The sequence below is a fragment of the Bombus pascuorum genome, chromosome 2, assembly GCF_905332965.1.
Source record: "Bombus pascuorum chromosome 2, iyBomPasc1.1, whole genome shotgun sequence".
NCBI lineage: Eukaryota > Metazoa > Arthropoda > Insecta > Hymenoptera > Apidae > Bombus > Bombus pascuorum.
In genome coordinates, this window is record NC_083489.1 from 2494315 (window position 1) to 2512408 (window position 18094).

The following is an 18094-nucleotide window of genomic DNA, read 5'->3' on the forward strand; positions in this document are numbered from 1 at the left end:
ACGATGGAATTTGAATTTTCGTTAAAATATTCTCCCAAAGAGAATTCTTTTATCAACCTTCTGCCAAGATTTCTTCGATTCTTCTTTCATTTCAACGATATATTCGGTTATTGGTGTTCCACCGTCGTTCTCTGGAGGCTGCCATTTTATCGTGAAGGATGTCTTCGTCATTCCTGATACTTCTAGCGGTCCTCTTGGCGGTCCAGGTGGCTCTGCGAAGATACGTTAATTATGATAATTTCACAAGGCTCAGACACGGCCAAAAATCTTACGCGTGGTTTTTGTTCTAACGTAATATTCGATCGAATATTTTCTAAACTTTGAAAAAATCTAGTCATTGAAAATTATTATTAATAGAAACGTATATTTTCTGACATTCTTGTGGAGGAGGCACGATACACTAAAATTTCAAGGTAATTTTTCCCAGAAGCTAACTTACGTTTCTTGTTTAATCGATTCATCGTTCGTAAGAAAATGTGGAACGGCTAGTAACGATATAAAAAGACAAGAAGAAAAGACGAAGAAATGTAAACTAAAGATAAAGCAACACTCACGTAGGAAATATAAACGTTCAACTTACCAAAGGAAGTTCTCATTTTGACTGTTTCCGATTCCAATGGTTCTGACGCTCCGACAGCGTTCCTGGCGATGATTCTGAACTTGTATTCCGCGTTCTGCTGCAGTTTGTGCACACAGAAGCTCTCCACTTCTTTGTCGATATCGACCATCTTTACCCAAGCTTTGCCCGGTTCGCATTTCTCGATCGTGTATTTTTCCAGTTCGATTCCACCATCGTCTTCCGGTGGTCGCCATTCGATGGTGACGCGATCTTGTCTGATTTCTTTGAAGTTCACTGGTCCTTGCGGTCTGCTTGGTTTATCTGAGACATTATAAACGGTTTATGATTAATTTAGAAACTAATACTGTAAATAGTTGGTAAGAGAAAATCGTAAATGCTTGAGAATTAACTTAAAAAAGAGAAGATCGTTGTTAGATCGCAGGTTTTTACGCACTTATAGAAGATTCAAAAGTACAAAAATGCACAAAATGCGCGGAAATATATAAAATATCGAAAGTAGAACAGTCGTTATAATATTTGGCAAGTGGAACGAATTTCTGCTTAGATTCTATTTCTTCAGTTTTCTCTGTACAAATATAAATTTGCATAAGTATCTGCGATTTAATTGTTACATTTCTTCCGTTGAAAATAATGTTATAATTCGTTAATAAACAATAACAATACCTATGACTTTAAGATGTAAGTCAACCGAAGAGCTGCCAGCTTGATTCGCTGCCTTTGCTGTATAGGTAGCTGTGTCTTCTCTAACGAGTGAAGAGATAGAGATGGTAGAGGTCTTTTCTTCTGTTTGAATGGATACACGTTTATCCACTATCTTCTTATTGTTCTTCGACCATGTTACTTCTGGTTTCGGGAAGCCGCTCGCTCGAATATCGATCTTCCATTGACTGTTCACCGGAAGTTTCTGGCTTGCCAAACTCTCGTCGTACGTGATCTTAGGCGGCTCTTGCACCTTCAGTTCGCACGTGGTCTCTGCTGTTCCTCTTTCGTTCTTTGCTTTCACCGTGAAGGTCGCCGACGATGTTTCCGTTGTCTTCACGATCGTGTACTTTGCCACGCGATTTTCGTACGTGATGTTGCTATCTTCGAAAATTTCCTCGTTTCTCAACCTGAAAGCAGATCAATCGATCGAAATTATTTCCTACTGTTGTTGATATAATTTTTGATATTTTAGTACACTACAATCTTTTTTGATAAGACGATCTTGTAATTTGTTTTAAATTTAATAAAAATTATACTGAAAATTCGATAGACAAGTTTCCGGTTCAAATAGCTCAAATCAAAAGAGAATTACAAGATGAAAATTCGATGGAAAAATTTATTGCAGAAAATGTTTACTTCGTTTAATTTAAATTAAGAAGAGCACTGTATTGGAAATTGAATAGAGAAATTTACATCGCAGTAAATTTAAGTTTCATGAAATTTACATGGTTCGATAATGAAAATTCGTACCAAGTAATCTGAGGCGTCGGTGTTCCTCCAATGACGCAAGATAGAGTGACTGTTTCTCCAAGGCCAACGATGACACTCTTCAGAGGTTCCAGAAGAACTGGTGGTTCTGCAGCCGATGGTTTTGTTATCTTTATGTACGGAGAAGTTGGTGATGTTTCACCTGGTCCAGCCTCGTTTGCAGCTGTTACTCGGAAGGTGTACTCTTTGTTCGTGGTTAATTTCGTTACCGTATGTGTTGTTTCTGTTATCGTCTCTGTGATCTTGTTCCACCTTTAAATTAAAGAGATAAATATATTTCATAACTCGTATCTATTATTCCATTGAAAAATATTAATCAAGATTTATTATAGCTTCATCGTATTGCTCTTAATTAAATATTTTTGTATATTTGAATATTCTGTTCACAAATCAATTCTAACTCTTTTTATTCGAATATTCTACTCAGAAGTCATTCCTACATTGTTCTATTTGAGTATTTTATTCAAGTCTTCTGCCGTTTAATAAAAATACTCACGTAGTTTCAGTCTTTTCTTGATACTCCAGAATGTACTCAACGATGGGCGAGTTTCCATCTGAATCTGGTTTCTTCCAGTGAAGCGTAACACTATCCTGAGTTACTTCCAATGGTTCTGGTGCCCCAGGTGCACTCGGTACCTCTGTAAATACACAGATAATATAAGAACAAAATTTATCAATAAAAATGTATCGTGCAATTAAAAAAAAAGAAGATGAAATATTCTAAAAATTATCTTGAAATTATTAGAAATACTTACGGACGATAACGACGTTGATCTCGATGGTAGCCTCTCCGGCGTTGTTCACCAGTTTCAAAGTATAATCACCAACATCTTCTTCTTGGATCTTCCTGATTGTTAATACCGCGGATTCTTCATCGATTGATGGCACAACTCGTTTCGATTTTGTAACTACGTTGCCGTTTACTGTCCATTCGTCGTTTGGTTTTGGTGTCGCGTTGAATTTCACGACTACTTCCACGTTTTCGCCTTTCCTTACTTTGTACTTCTTCGGTGTATCCGGACTAATCTTTGGCGCCGTTTCCATAACTGTGTACATTTAAACGGACGATAATATCAGTTAAACATTATCGATCGTTAATAGCGATAAATTTTGTCGTTGAATAAATTTCTTAAATTTCTTAAAACGTTTAAATACAGAGACATTTCTTTAATTTCGTTTGGCTGATATTTAATCTGAACATTACCTTCGACTCTTAATTTCGATGATGTTTTCACGTTCGTTACCGCAGCCGTGTATTCCGCCATATCTTTTGCGGTACATTTTTTCACGATCAGTTTCTTCACGGTTCCTTCATCTATAATGGTGTACTTGGATGATTCCTTAAGAACTTCCGTTTTCCTGTAATATCATTACGTTACGTTTTATTTTTCTCTTCATTCGATTATAGTCATTTGTATATATTGATATCCGAAGTAATTATCTATTTTAAAATGTAATATACAAATTTGCTTTTCGTTATATAAAAGATGTAATATTATATTTATACACATTATTTAAATAATTGTCCATTTATTCACATGTTTTATATTAATATTTTATCTTACCTCATCCACGTGACTGGAACGTCGCGTGATATTTCAATAACGAAAACGGCATCGGCGTTCAATGGTACAAGGGTGACATCCGGTAATTTAGTGACGAAGTCCACGCCAGGTTCCTCTACGGTCAACTTGGCTGTTGATTTTTGTTCACCGACTTCGCAGGAATAAACACCTGCATCCTCCGGTTCCGTATCGTAGATCTTCAGCTTCTGTCTCTTGCCATCGATCGACAATCGGACGTGTTCCGAAAATTGTAACTCTTGTCCATCTTTGAACCATCGAACCAACGCATCTCCTTTTGTTAGTTCTATCTCGAACGTTGCCCTCTCGCCTCTTGCTATTGTCACATCTTGCATCTTCGTAATAATTTCCGGTGGTAGTTCTACAATAATTTGTAAGAAAAAATGGTAAATAGTACATCGTCATGCTGTAAACTTTAATTTAATACTCGTGAAATAGTAGTTGTTATTTGTAAATTTTCTAAGTGCAGTTCTAATCTTTAGATGTTGGATTTTTTATATCACAGGTTGCATCTATTTCATAGAATGAAACGACAATTATAAATTGTTGTTATATAAGACCTTGGATTTTGACAAATATATATATTATAAATTGTTTTCATTATTATTATTTCTCATTATTCGTTATTATTATTATGTCAAATTATTATTTCATAGAATGAAACAACAATTATAAATTGTTGTTGTTATATAAGACCTTGGATTTTGACAAATATATATATAACAACAACAATTTATAATTGTTGTTTCGCTCTATAAAATAATAATTGTCCATAATAATAATAATGAATAATGAGAAATAATAATAATGAAAACAATTTGTAATTGTCGTTTCAATCTATGAAATAGATGCAATTTATTTTATTATATATATATTTATTTAAAATATAATATGTTATATTATTATATTATTTATAGATATTTATGATAAAAATGAAATAATATATATAGAGGTATCTTAGGTATAATAATTAGACATACAGTGACTATATAAAGTATTGGTTCACATCTCTACTTTGTAATGAAATGTTTTCTGATTAGATTCTTATTGTATATTTCATTTTCATATTGGATTGGCAACTAGGTGATTGCGGATTTTGTCATTAGGTGGTATTGATAAAATCCGCAATCCCTTAGTTGCCAACCCAATGGTATCAAATTTTTATAACGAAAGTGCTACTAAATGGTTTGAAATTTAATATACTTGGGCCTAATTAACTAGTATACAAATGCTCTAATAAACACATTGGAGTGCCAATATATTTTGTAGCTACTGTACCAAGTACCATTTATGTAGATACATGTAAACAAGGTAGATGACAAGTTGTAAATTATCTAAGTGGTAGTTTGTTAGGTTTCACGAATTTTGTGATAGATACATTTAAACAGACGTTTTAATACATTCAGTATAATAAGTTAATAATATTTACCAATGACGGTGACTTCCGCTGAACATTTCTGATCGATAAGGCTGCACGTGTATTCTCCTTCGTCATGGACGGATGTGCTTCTAATGAACAATTTCCTAACGGTGCCTTCTTTAACAAATTCCAATTTCTCTTTACTTGGTCCCAAAGGCTCGCCATCCTTGAACCATTTAACGTCCGCTGTCGCCGATGTAACTTCAACCTCCAAAATGGCAACGTCACGCTCCTTTACTTCGCAGTCTTGTAACTTCTTCACGAATTCCGGTTTCGTGGCTGTAATATTAAATTTCAATTACCTACGCGTCATACTTTTTCTTTAACAAATCGCTGTAAAATCGATCGTAATATTTTCCTGTAATAATCGTTACGCCACGGATTTATACATTTTCTCTTACCATCTATGTAATTAGCGTTTATGGAAAATTTAAAGATGCAAAAAATGCACAGGCTACACATAACGTGCAAAAGTATATAAGCTATTCGTTATAACATTTAATAAATAAAAAAATCTCTACCTGGACGCTACTTTTTTAATCGTGTTCATAAAAGTATGAATTTCTATAGATATCTATTTGCGGTCTGATAATCGCTGTAAACCTAATCCTAATAATTGTATTCGATGGTTGTATCCAATGTAGATTTAAGTGTTTAATTTACAGTGACGTAGAGATTCTTATTATTATTTATATATTATTTACAGCGATTCTTACCTTTTACCGTAACTTTGCTCGACGTCGATTGATTCTTCACGGTGCACTTGTAAGTTCCTTCGTCCGTAGGATTCGTTTTCTTGATCACCAGCTTGTGCACTCGTCCTTCGTGAATGATCTCGCGATGATCCATTCCACTGATCTCCTGGTCGTTGTGCCACCATTTCGTAGACACCGTGTGCGATGTTTCACAGGTGAGTTCCAAGGTCTTGTACTCGTCGATGACGACTTCCTTCTCCAGAGTCTTGGTGAATGTTACTTTTTCCACGTCTACCGTCACTCTGGCACCGTGAGACGCTTTTCCAACTGGATTGCTCGCGACACACTTGTAATCGCCTGCGTCTACCTCTGAATCCGCGTTTCTGATCTCCAATATGATGTTCTCGCCATCGTACGTTTCTGTGACGTTCGGCGATTTCTCCAAGGGTTTGTTGTTTCTGTCGAGAAGTAAGTTATTGAAACGTTTGATTTATACCGATGATTAAAATATATAATACGTGTCCGAATGAAATTAAAATGGAACAGTGAAAATGACTGCTTTATCAGAAATTATTCAAATTCCTAACAATGCACCGTTGTCCATAAAATTACCACGCGAAATAATAAATTGATTATTTTGATCATTTAACGGCAATAGAAATTTGTTATTTTAGAAGTAAAACAGAACACAAGTTGAGAAAATTCAATAAATTCATCGTTTCTTCACTACTCAGGTATTGCAAGTATTACGATATTTGTTAAGGTTTGAATAAAAAATAAAAAATAAAAAAATATAAAAATCTTGGCATTTCACAAATAGCAAATAACGCAAACTTTGAAACAATAAAAAAGTAGCTAACGATACCTTAACCACGTGACTTCTGGTACAGGGTTTCCAGTAACCTTCGCCACCAACTTGAAGGTACCTTTCTGCGGAACGGTGAGTTCTTGGAACCGTTCCGTGAAGAGTGGAGGTTCTGGAGCTCCGCTAGGTATTTCTACAAGAGTACACAGAAAAATATCATTTTTCGCTATTACTTAGACAATTTCGTTATTCGAGTATTGCAAATACACAACGAATTAAGCAAGCAGAAGCATATCCTACCCTTCGATACACTGTGGTGTTCGTATGTTTGTTGCTGGAAGCTAATGGTCAGGGAAGGCTTCAAGTTTACTGAAAAATGATGTAGCGAAGCATGTTGCAGCATTAATATGTACAAGCGTAATGCGATATTATTAAATCTAAATTTAATGAGCATTGTTAGAAAAATTTGTCTCCTTACGACACGCATCGAATCAATTTCCTGATACGTTGTCGCATGATTATTCGAACGATACAAATTTTGCATTTTACTTTATTTCTATTATAAAAGTTGGTCAAGGTCTACTTCTCAATGTTTGCACATATGATTCTTCATTGAAGCAACGAGCATTGTTTCGATTTTGTATTATTATTATTGGGTTGGCAACTAAGTGATTGCTGATTTTGCCATTAGGTGGTAATGACAAAATCTGCAATCACTTAGTTGCCAACCCAATAATATAAGAAATCAATTTGATTAGAAATCGTTGGTGTCTTCGATTGAAACGGCTCATCAGCCTTTGATGCTATTCAAATAATTATGATATCGCGAAACATGACAATGTGCATGGAACTAGAAGCTTTTCTCGCAAGAAGCTAATATTCTGCGCAAAGTATAACTACGAGTTACGATATTCTTACTTTCAACTGTTAACGTAGCTTTCGTTTCGGCTGTGCCAAGATCGTTGGTAGCTACCACAGAATATTCCCCTGTGTCAGATACTTGAGGTTGAATCAGCGTGAGCGTATTCACGTGGCCATCTTGTTTCGGAGTCAAGCCCTTCAGTGGTTTACCGTTCTTGTACCAAGTTATTTTAGGAGCTGGGTTTCCGACGATTTGAGTCGATAATACCACGGTTTCACCTTCCCGTATCACGTACGATTGCAATGGTTCTAGTATCTCTGGCGGTTCGTGTTTGCCAGTCTTCACCTGTGCGATTAGATTCAAATTTTTGAGAAGCAATATTTCTGTATATTATATTCAAATGGAACAACCTTTTAATTATCAAGTTAGAGAAGAATCGAGTCCGCGGAACAATTATTTCGTAAAATATTTTCAATTTAATATTCTTTACGTGTAAATTTGTCAAGTAACATCTACATTTAAATAGAACGAAACTTGCGAATTAGCAAAGTAGAGAAGCATTCGATCTGTGCAGTATTTATTTTGTTGAAGATTAAAATTTGTATTTTCATTTATTCGATATTTTATCGAAAATCCTTCAATTCGAATATTAAATGATGGAAGAAGAAATTGCCTAACAAATTAACGGAATTACGCAGTAATTTCTTTTTATACGCGTAATTAGATCATTGATATTGTCGAATTAATTTAATTGTATGATATTCTCGAATTAGAAATAATAATAAACTCTAGAACTAGTGAATCTACTAGTGAACTATTATCAAATAATAATAATCACGATCGAAGTACTGTTATTATTATATACAAACCTTCATGGGAGGATGAAGTGGAAGGACAGAAAAATTCTAGCAAGATTTACATGTGGAAACAAGACCAAAGCAAGGAAATACTGGAAAGAAGAGGGAGGAAAAAAATGCAGACTATGTAAAAGGAAAGAAGAAGACCTGAGACACGTAACAGAAGAATGCGAAATAACGGGAGGACCAAAGGACACAGAAAAAATACTAAACGAGACTGGAGAAGGACTAATGAAATTGAAAACAGTAATGGAGAAGAGAAGGGCATTACAAGATGGGGAGGAACGGCAATAAGGAAGCACAGCAAGCAATAGTCTTAGAAATAAGTTACACAGCGGAGTGCAATATAATAGAGTAGATAAGAGAGGAGATAGACGCATAAGAAAAGAGTGCAAAGTTTAGATATAAGAGAAAATGTAAAAGCGTGACTAGACAAAAGATGTAAAACCGAAAACTCGTCCAAAGCCGAAAGGCACGGACTAAGAATAATAAATAAAAAAAATAAATAACACAAACCTTCATAGGAATTTCTATAGTGGCTTCACCTTCCCTGTTTTTAGCAACGATAGTGTACTTTCCTTCCTGTTTCTTCTGTACTTTAGTGATCTTAATTACGCTGCAGTACATGTGCATGTCGCTCTCGGTAGCAACCACGATGTTCTCTTTGGTTGTAATCTGCGTATCCTTGTAGTACCAGGTTATTTCTGGTTCAGGTACTGCCACCAGTCGACATTCCAAAATCACATCATCGCCTTCGTTGACGTATTTCGCCTTTGGTTTCCTTGAGAACGTTGGTGGTATTCCCTCCAAGATGTCGACGAGAGATGATTCTCTGCAGACATTTATTTGCAATTATATAGAGGATGTTATATAGAACATCGAGTCGTCCGAAAAGTTTCTTTCGTTTTATAAGTAAATAATGGATGCACAAGATTTTCCGTTTTATATTATTTTATCGAATTACGTACGATCCTTTTTGTTCTATTAAAATAAAGATCACAACGTTCGACAGATTAGGTTTCATGTTTGTATAAAGTTGCATCGTTGTAAAAGACGTGTTTGTAAGAGAAAGATTCTTTTCGGACAACCTAATATTTTAATTATAATTATTTAATTAGAATTACAATAGGCGTTGAAAAAATATTTACGTATTTTTCAACTATTCTTATCACTAATTTCAAGAATAAGGAAACATACTTTATGCCAACAAAAAGTATATTATATTTGCATAAAAATTCGAGAAGATATTAATAATATCGAAATAATAGAAATAGCAAATGATCAAAGATATCCTCAAACGAAGAAATTAAGTAATTTTTGGAACGTTATTTTAATATTTTGCGGTATTATTAATAATATTTTCCAATCTATATCTAAAAAAAGATATGGAAAATCCAGTGGGAAAAAGCGTACCTTGAGAGGCTCTTTCTGGATGGACCAGTAAGATCCGATCCATGATCAGAAAGAGGCGCTTCCACAATTAATTCTGTGGTACTGGAAGCGAAACCAGCAGCATTCTTGGCGACACAGGTGAAGGTGCCAGCATCTTCAGGGAACACTTCCCTGATGATCAAAGTTGCTACATTATCGTCGTCGTAGTACATTTGGAAGTCAGGTGATGGCTTGATGATGGCTGTCTGTCGGAACCAAGTTATCTGAGGTCTTGGTAGACCCTCCACTTGACATTCGAATTGGATCGTGTAACCATCCGGTGTATGAATTGGCTGCAATTTTTCGATGAACCTCGGTGCTAATGTCTTCTCTCCGGGCGCTGGTTCTGTAATTATTAATTAATACTTTGCATTATATTTGTGACGCGAATTTTCTGCTAATACTTTTTATGATAACGTAACTTTTCTTTTATTTAGAAATTTGTGAAAATGTAAGAAATAATTACAGAGATTGTAAAGTAAAATTAGGTAATTTGTAATTTAATCAAGCGTGCGAGAAAATGAGAATGTTCATAATTACTTAATATGATTGGCAAATAATTTTCATCAAGATAAATTTTTATAGTTTCTTGTGAGTTAGTAAAAAGTGTGAATAAACTTACTTTCAAATACTGGTAATTTATCGATTTTCTCGTGCAATTTGCGCTGCAGATACAGAGTATAGTGCACTTCGTTGAGAAGATATTGCGCTGGAACCCAGCCCTTTTCTTCCGTCAGGTGTTTCTTCACGAACCACCAGTCTTGATTCGAATGGTCTAAAAAAGGCAACGTAAAAATAAAGATATCAAGGCAGAACATAACAATAGTACCGTTAACCTAGTTACGTCGATATAATGATGCACCATTTCGTGTAGAAACGTATCAACTTACCGATAACGTAAACTCTTTCTCCTTCGACGAGGTTGATGGCTTCGTCAGTTTCTGCCACGTACGAGCAAATCGAGAACATTGTGTCGCCATCGCGAACAACATATTCGATTTCGTCTAAAACATCAATTTATTCAAATACGTTATCCATTAATATAGGAGTAAGAATGACATAAAAATAAAAATAGATAAATTAGAGGATCGCTAGTATAAATGATATGAATAGAAATGAAATTCCATAAGATTGATAGATTGACATATTATTAATATGATAAACATTAACTTCTTAACCCGAATCATTAAACAAAAAAAAAAAAAAAAAAAATAATGAACGGACGCAAAGAGCGTGTATAAAAATTAAAATAATACGAAAAACGATTCAAATAGTTTTCGGTAATGTATTTTATTGGAATATGAACGTACCTTCCTCTGAAATGTCTTCTTCTCTGGTGATACTAAGCGAGGCCTCTTCTGTAAAGCGTCAAACAAAGTATTATAACAAAAGTAAGCAAAATCAATCACACAAGCCGATATCTATTAATACAATCAACTATTGATACAACAGATGCCGAAAATCGAAGCGTCAATATATTCTATATATTTTACGATATTATACAATCATACTCGTCTATCACGAGTACATGTGTCGCTAATAGACCTAATGCAGCTAGAAATTCGTTATACAGCGTTCTAGTGCCATTTTTGTTGAAGTACGTTATAGGAAGTACCGATATGCTTTTCATTCGCAGTGGATTAAGAAGCGGAAGATTGTAGGCGAGGCTTCGTTTCGGAGGCAGAAGGATGTTAGGGACAAGCATACTCACTAAATGCACCTTATGGTCTGACGAAGCGCGTTAATATTAGCTGAAAGCACGTTACATCAGATTAAACGTTATCTGCGAAAGCGGAAATCGAAAAATCCTCTCGAACCTTCGTCGAAGGTGGAAACTCGTCTCTTGCTCTTCAACTTCAGCGCCAACGTTTCGTCAGCTTCCTCCACCGAGTATTTCCTCTCGCGTTTCAATTTCAAGCTCACGTCACCTTCTTCGATATCTTCCACCTTATATGGCCTTGGTTCTTTCTTCTTTCTCCTCCTCAGTGGCACTCTCATCTCATCAGTCTCTAATTCTTCTATACTATATTCATCTCTAGCCTCCTCGTCTGATTCTATGATCTCTTCTATAATTGGCCCAGAGTCGTCTTCGACTTCTTGCATAATTTTGATGGTTTCTTCCCCGGCTTCTTCGGAGTACGTCATCGGTCGTTTCTTAGGTTTCAGTTTAACCTTACCGGACATAGAAATATCTTCTTCCTCGTAAGTATTCAACGAGATCTTGAATTCTTGCTCTACATCTTCTTTGGTCTTTGTAGAACGTGGTCTGAACGTTACATTCTCTGCTTCTGTTACTTCTTTGATATCTGGCCTTGGTTTCTTCTTTGGACGTAACTTTCGAAGAGTAACATCTTCGTAGATTTCTTCGATTGGTTTTGGAGGCAGCTTTGGAGGTTTTCTTTTGACTGTGAATTCTTGGACCTCTTCTTCTTCTTCTTCTTCCGGTTGTTCCACTTCTTCGATCTTTTTGATCGTTAGTTCTTCAGCTGCCTCTTCCGTAACTTTACGTACGGGTTTCTTCTTCTTTATTTGTACATCGGTCGATATTTCTTCTTCTTCTTTAGGTTCCTCAGGAGCTCGAGCTTTCTTTATGGTTACGGCAGTTTCTTCAACCTCCTCCGTGACTGGCGTTGGCTTCTTTTCTGGTTTCTTCTTCTTCTTGATGGTAATTTCTTCAGGAGCCTCCTCCGCTTCGGTAGGAACTAATTTTTTAATAGTTATTTCGGCAGCTTCTTCCTCGACGACTGGCTTTTTCTTCGGTTTCTTTTTCAATGATATTTCTACTTCTTCCGGTTTCTTTTCTTCCTCCAATGGTTTGGGTTTCGTGAGAGTCACTTCAGCGACCTCTTCTTCCTCTGTTAGCGGTTTTTCTTTTGGTTTTTTCTTCTTAAATGTTACTTCCTCTATAATTTCCTCTTCTTCCTTCTCTACAGGGACAGGTTTCTTAATAGTGACTTCATCGGCAGCTTCTTCGACCACTGGCTTTTTCTTCTTAGGTTTCTTCACCTCCACTTTCTCAGTTACTTCCTCTGGTGCCTTTTCTTCTTTCTTTGAAACTGGTTTCAGTGTAACTTCTTCAATCACTTCTTCTGGAACCGGTTTCTCTTTTGGTTTCTTCTTCTTAAATGTTACTTCTTCTATAATTTCTTCTTCTTCCTTTTCTACTGGCACCGGTTTCTTGATAGTAACTTCATCGGCAGCTTCTTCCACCACTGGTTTCTTCTCCTTAGGTTTCTTCACCTCCACTTTCTCAGTTACTTCCTCTGGTGCCTTTTCTTCTTCTTTCGGAACTGGTTTCAATGTAACTTCTTCAATCACTTCTTCTGGAACCGGTTTCTCCTTTGGTTTCTTCTTCTTAAATGTTACTTCTTCTATAATTTCTTCTTCTTCCTTTTCTACTGGCACCGGTTTCTTGATAGTAACTTCATCGGCAGCTTCTTCCACCACTGGTTTCTTCTCCTTAGGTTTTTTCACTTCCACTTTCTCAGTTACTTCCTCTGGTGCTTTTTCTTCTTCTTTCGGAACTGGTTTCAATGTAACTTCTTCAATCACTTCTTCTGGAACCGGTTTCTTCTTTGGTTTCTTCTTCTTAAATGTTACTTCTTCTATAACTTCTTCTTCTTCCTTTTCTATTGGAACCGGTTTCTTGATAGTAACTTCATCGGCAGCTTCTTCCACTACTGGTTTCTTCTCTTTAGGTTTCTTCACCTCCAATTTCTCAGTTACTTCCTCTGGTGCCTTTTCTTCTTCTTTAGGAACTGGTTTCAGTGTAACTTCTTCAATCACTTCTTCTGGAACCGGTTTCTCTTTTGGTTTCTTCTTCTTCAATGTTACTTCTTCTATAATTTCTTCTTCTTCCTTTTCTACTGGCACTGGTTTCTTTATAGTAACTTCATCGGCAGCTTCTTCGACCACTGGCTTTTTCTTCTTAGGTTTCTTGATTTCCACTTTCTCAGTTGCTTCCTCTGGTGCCTTTTCTTCTTCTTTGGGAACCGGTTTCAGTGTAACTTCTTCGGTTACTTCTTCTGGGACCGGTTTTTCCTTTGGTTTCTTCTTCTTCAGCGTTACCTGTTCAGGAACGTCTTCTTCCTTCTTTTCTTCCACAACTGGTTTCTTAATAGTGACTTCGTCTGCAGCTTCTTCCTCCACAGGTTTCTTCCTTTTAGGTTTCTTTATTTCCTCAGTTACTTCTTCAGCAGCTTTTTCTTCTGGTTTTTTCAAAATGACTTCTTCAACCACTTCCGCAGGCGCCTTCTCGTCTGGCTTCTTCTTTATAACAACGTCTTCTTTAATTTCTTCTTCCACTTCCTCTTTCTTTTTTATTGTAATTTCAACAGCCTCTTCTTCTTTTACAGACTTCTTTTTCTTTGGCTTCTTCACAATTGCTTCTTCAACCACTTCTTCAGGCTTTTCCGGTTTCTTCTTTAACGTCACTTCAGTCACTATTTCTTCTTCTTGTACTTCTTTCTCCTTCGAAACTGGCTTCTTGATGGTAAGTTCAGCAGGAGCTTCTTCAATAGGTTTCTCTGGTTCTTTTTTCAATGTGATATCCTCTACTACTTCTGGAACTTCCTCTGGTTTTTTCTTTTCGGGCTCCTTCAGCGTTACCTCTTCTTCCTCAGGAACCTTTTCTTTGGGTTTCTTTGGTTTCACTTTACGCTTCACAGTGATTTCTTCAAGTTCTTCTTTGGGTGCTTTAGGAGCTTCGTCTTCTTCCTTCGCTGGGAACTCTTCCACACCTTCCTCCTCAGGTTTGTCTTTTTTCCAGCCCTTTAACGTTATCTTCTCTGGTTCCTCTTCTGGCTTGTCTTTTTGAGGTATTCTGAACTTAACTTCAGGTTCTTTATCAGGCTCTTGTGGTTTCGGTTTTCCCTTTATCAACGGAATCTGTTCGATCTCTTGATCTGGTTTCTTCTTCGCTTCCGGTTCGTATGGTTTTGGAACTGAATCTGGTGCTGGTTTTTCTGGTTCTTCGTATTTCTCTGGTTCATATTTCTCCAGTTCTGGTCTCTCGAAATCCAAAGGCTTTAACTCATCGTGTTCTAATTTTACCTTTGGTTTTTCTTTTTTCTCTGGTTTCACTTCCTCTTCAGGTACTGGTTTGGGTGGTTTCTTCAATGGTTCTTCAATTTCTTCTGGTTTCTTTTCAGGAACCTTCTTTAATTTTACCTTTTCAGGTTCCACCTTTTCTTCTTCAGGCACCTTGCCTTTGCCAACGACCAACTTCTGTGGCTCTTCTGGTTTTTCTGCAGGCTTCTTTGGCGGACGCTCGTATATCGATTTATCTTCCATTTTCTCCAAAGGTACCTTCTTCAATTCTTCGAATTCTTGATCCAATTTTTCCAATTCTGTAATTTCTTTCTTAGGAAGTTTAACCTTCTTCACCTTTCGCTTCAGCACTTCCAGAGCTTCCTCCGTGTTTCTAGACAGAATACCAGATTGAACCGGATTCTCTTCTAGTTCTGTTATCTTTGGATATTGAATTTCAGGTGGATAATCACCGACGAATGTAAGTCTGCTTCGTAACATGATCTTCGGGAATTTGGCTTCTTCGACTCCTTTCTTCTTCGAAACTGTCACTTTCTTCAATTTGATCGCAGCGAACTGAACGGTTTCTGCCGGTTCTGAGTATTTGAGCTTCGTGGGTTTGATCTCTTTTCTTTCAATTTTTTGAGGAACCAATTTTTGCAAAGATTCTGGTAAAGGTTTTTTCTCCTTCTTTTTCTTTGGTTCCCATTGAATCTTCTCAGGCATGGGTTCCAGTACAGGTCGTTCGTACTCCGGTTCGACCCATTCTTCGATTTCATCTTTCTTCACTATCTTCTTCTTTTTCTTCTTCACAACCTTTGCTTCCTTTGGTTTCTCAGGAACTTCTTCTGGTTTCTCTTCTGGTTTTTCTTCCTTTTCCTCTTTCGAAACTTTTTCTATAGGAACCTCTTCGATTACTACTTCTTCTTTCAGTTTCTCTTCGACTGGTACAGCCTTGCGTTCTTCAGGTTTTCTTGTTGGTATTTCTTCAGCAACTGTTTCTGGGACAACTTCTGTGGTTTCGACGGTATCCTTTGGAATAATCTCCTTCTTGGCCTTGACCATCTTTGGCTTCTCCTCTGGTATTTCTTCTATCTTCTCCTCGAGTTGTTCCTCTTCTACAACGGTGGGTTTCTTTTCTACTGTGATTTTCTTCTTCTTTGGTTTCTCTTTTGGTTTCTCTTCCTTCGTTTCCACTTCTTTTGCTCTTTCTTCTTCTGGTTTCACTTCCTCTGGTTTTTCTTCTGCCACTTCCTCTTTCTTTGGTTTCTTTTCCTTTGGCTTTTCTTCCTTCACTTCTTCCTTTACTTCCGGCTTCTCTTCAGGAATTTCCTTCACTTTCGGTTTTTCTTCAATCACTTCACCGTTTGTCACAACTTCCTCCTTTTTCTTCTTCTTAGGTACCTTCTTCACAGAAACCTCGGTAACCGTTGCCTCTTCTTCAACCTTTTCTTCCTCTTTAGGAACAGCCTTCTCTTCCCTTGGCTTCTCTTCTTTTATTTCTTCTGTAGTAATCTCAGTAACCACTTCAGTCGTTTCTAACTCTTCCTTTGGAAGGACCGTCTTCTTAGCTTTCCTTTTCTTTGGTTCTTCCGCTGTAATCTCTTCCACAACTTCCTCCACTTGTTCCTCTTCAACTTCCTTCGGTGTTAATTTCTTCTTAGGAGCCTTCTTTACAGTAACCTTCTTTTCTTCTACTTCTGCTTTCTCTTCCTTCTCTTCGATTATTTTAGCCTTATCTTCTTCTGGTTTCTGCACTTGTAATTCTTCTTCCGCAGTTGTAGAAATAACTTCAGTGGTTATAATACCATCTTGAGGCGTAATTTCTTTCTTGGCTTTAATCTTCTTTGGTTTCTCAGTTACAAGTTCTTGTACTTCTTCCTCTGGTTGTTCTTCAGTTTCAGGCACACCTTCTTTCGGTGCTTCCTTCACTTTAACCTCTTTTTTGATCACCTTTTCTTCTATCTCCTTAATCTCAGTAGCTTTCTTCTTTTTAGGTTTAACCTCTTCAGGAAGTTTCTCCGTGGTCACTTCAGAAATCACTTCAGTCACTTCAACACCTTCTTTCTCTATAACAGTTGGTTTCGCCTTTTCTTCTTTAGGTACCTCAGTTTTTATTTCTTCCACAGCTTCGTCCTTCTCTTCGGCTTCAAGGGCTGTAACTGGTTTCTTCTTCTTCTTTGGCACTTTCTTTACTTCTACCTTTGTAACTTCTGCCTTTTCTTCTTCCACTTCCGAGGGTTTGGCTTCTTCAGGTTTAGCCTTCTCCTCAAGCAACTCCTCGACAGAAGTTTCGGTAATAATTTCAGTGATTTCCAAACCTTCTTTTGGTAGAATCTTCTTTTTGGCTTTTTCTTTAACAGGTTTCTCAATCACGATCTCTTCGATTTGCTCCTCAGGAGCTTTGCCTTCTGTGATTGTAGCTTTTTTCTTCTTGATTATTTTCTTCGATGGTGTTTCAATGATTTCTACGATTTCGCTTTCCTCCATGGCTTTTGCTTCCTCTATGGTCTTCTGTATAACTTCTTCCACTACCTTTTCCTTCTTATCTTTAGGTTTCTTTCGAACGATCTTCTTTGTTGGTGTCTCAATTGTTTCAATGATCTCTTCTTCTTCTTCTACTACCTCTTCAGGTTTCTTCGGTGCTTTTTTCAGATCAACCTTTGTTACTTTAACCGTTTCTTTTCCTTCTTCTACCTTAGGTTTCGCTTTTTCTTTTTGTGGCTTTTCGATAATAATTTCTTCAACGATCTCTTCAGGAACACCGTCATCTTTCACTATAGCTTTCTTCTTTTTTACTACTTTCTTAGTGGGTGTTTCAACAACTTCTACTATTTGTTCTTCCTCCATTTTGGTTATTTCTTCTAGTGGCTTCTGAATTATCTCTTCCACCACGATCTCTTCCTCTCCTTTCTTCATTGGACGAATCTTCTTTCGAATTATTTTCTGGGTGGGTGTTTCGATTGTTTCGAAGATTTCTTCTTCCTCTTTGATGACCACCTCCTTCTTCTTCTTTGGAGCTTTTCGTACATCGTGTTCAGTGATCGTCACTGTTTCTACTTCTTCTATGATCGGTCGAGCTTCTTCTTCTTGCGGTTGCTCTATTATTATCTCTTCCACGACTTCCTCTGTTACTTCGTCTTTACCCGGCACTGGCTTCCTCTTCTTGATAATCTTTTTGATAGGTTTGACTTCCTCGATGATTTCCTGTTTTTTCATTAAAAAAATAATTAATTTGTACTTGTGTTATTAATTTTAGACATTTTAATAGGTCATTTCATAAGTAGCGTGCTTTTTTATTTTTGAAATATTTTATTTTTGATGCATAGAAAGAATTGATTTTTATTTTTAGTTTCGTTTTTT

The 18094-nt window shown here is 36.6% G+C and overlaps 1 protein-coding gene across 2 annotated transcripts in view; it reads right to left on the reverse strand.

The window, feature by feature from the left end:
• The window catches only part of LOC132904734 (titin), a 239841-nt gene that overhangs the window by 4607 nt on the left and 217140 nt on the right, over window positions 1-18094 (reverse strand). The window contains exons 98-116 of one of the 2 annotated variants that reach the window (XM_060955452.1): window positions 11521-17938; window positions 11014-11061; window positions 10594-10707; window positions 10326-10478; window positions 9686-10049; window positions 8789-9104; window positions 7472-7760; window positions 6854-6922; window positions 6614-6746; window positions 5770-6206; window positions 5063-5332; window positions 3616-3994; window positions 3255-3409; window positions 2806-3096; window positions 2547-2688; window positions 2033-2302; window positions 1244-1689; window positions 581-880; window positions 58-212 (exon numbers count right to left, since the gene is read on the reverse strand). In XM_060955452.1, the coding sequence (XP_060811435.1) occupies window positions 58-212; window positions 581-880; window positions 1244-1689; window positions 2033-2302; window positions 2547-2688; window positions 2806-3096; window positions 3255-3409; window positions 3616-3994; window positions 5063-5332; window positions 5770-6206; window positions 6614-6746; window positions 6854-6922; window positions 7472-7760; window positions 8789-9104; window positions 9686-10049; window positions 10326-10478; window positions 10594-10707; window positions 11014-11061; window positions 11521-17938 (10749 nt within the window). The remainder of the gene's footprint in view (window positions 1-57; window positions 213-580; window positions 881-1243; window positions 1690-2032; window positions 2303-2546; window positions 2689-2805; window positions 3097-3254; window positions 3410-3615; window positions 3995-5062; window positions 5333-5769; window positions 6207-6613; window positions 6747-6853; window positions 6923-7471; window positions 7761-8788; window positions 9105-9685; window positions 10050-10325; window positions 10479-10593; window positions 10708-11013; window positions 11062-11520; window positions 17939-18094) is intronic. The other variant, XM_060955451.1, reaches the window with a different exon arrangement.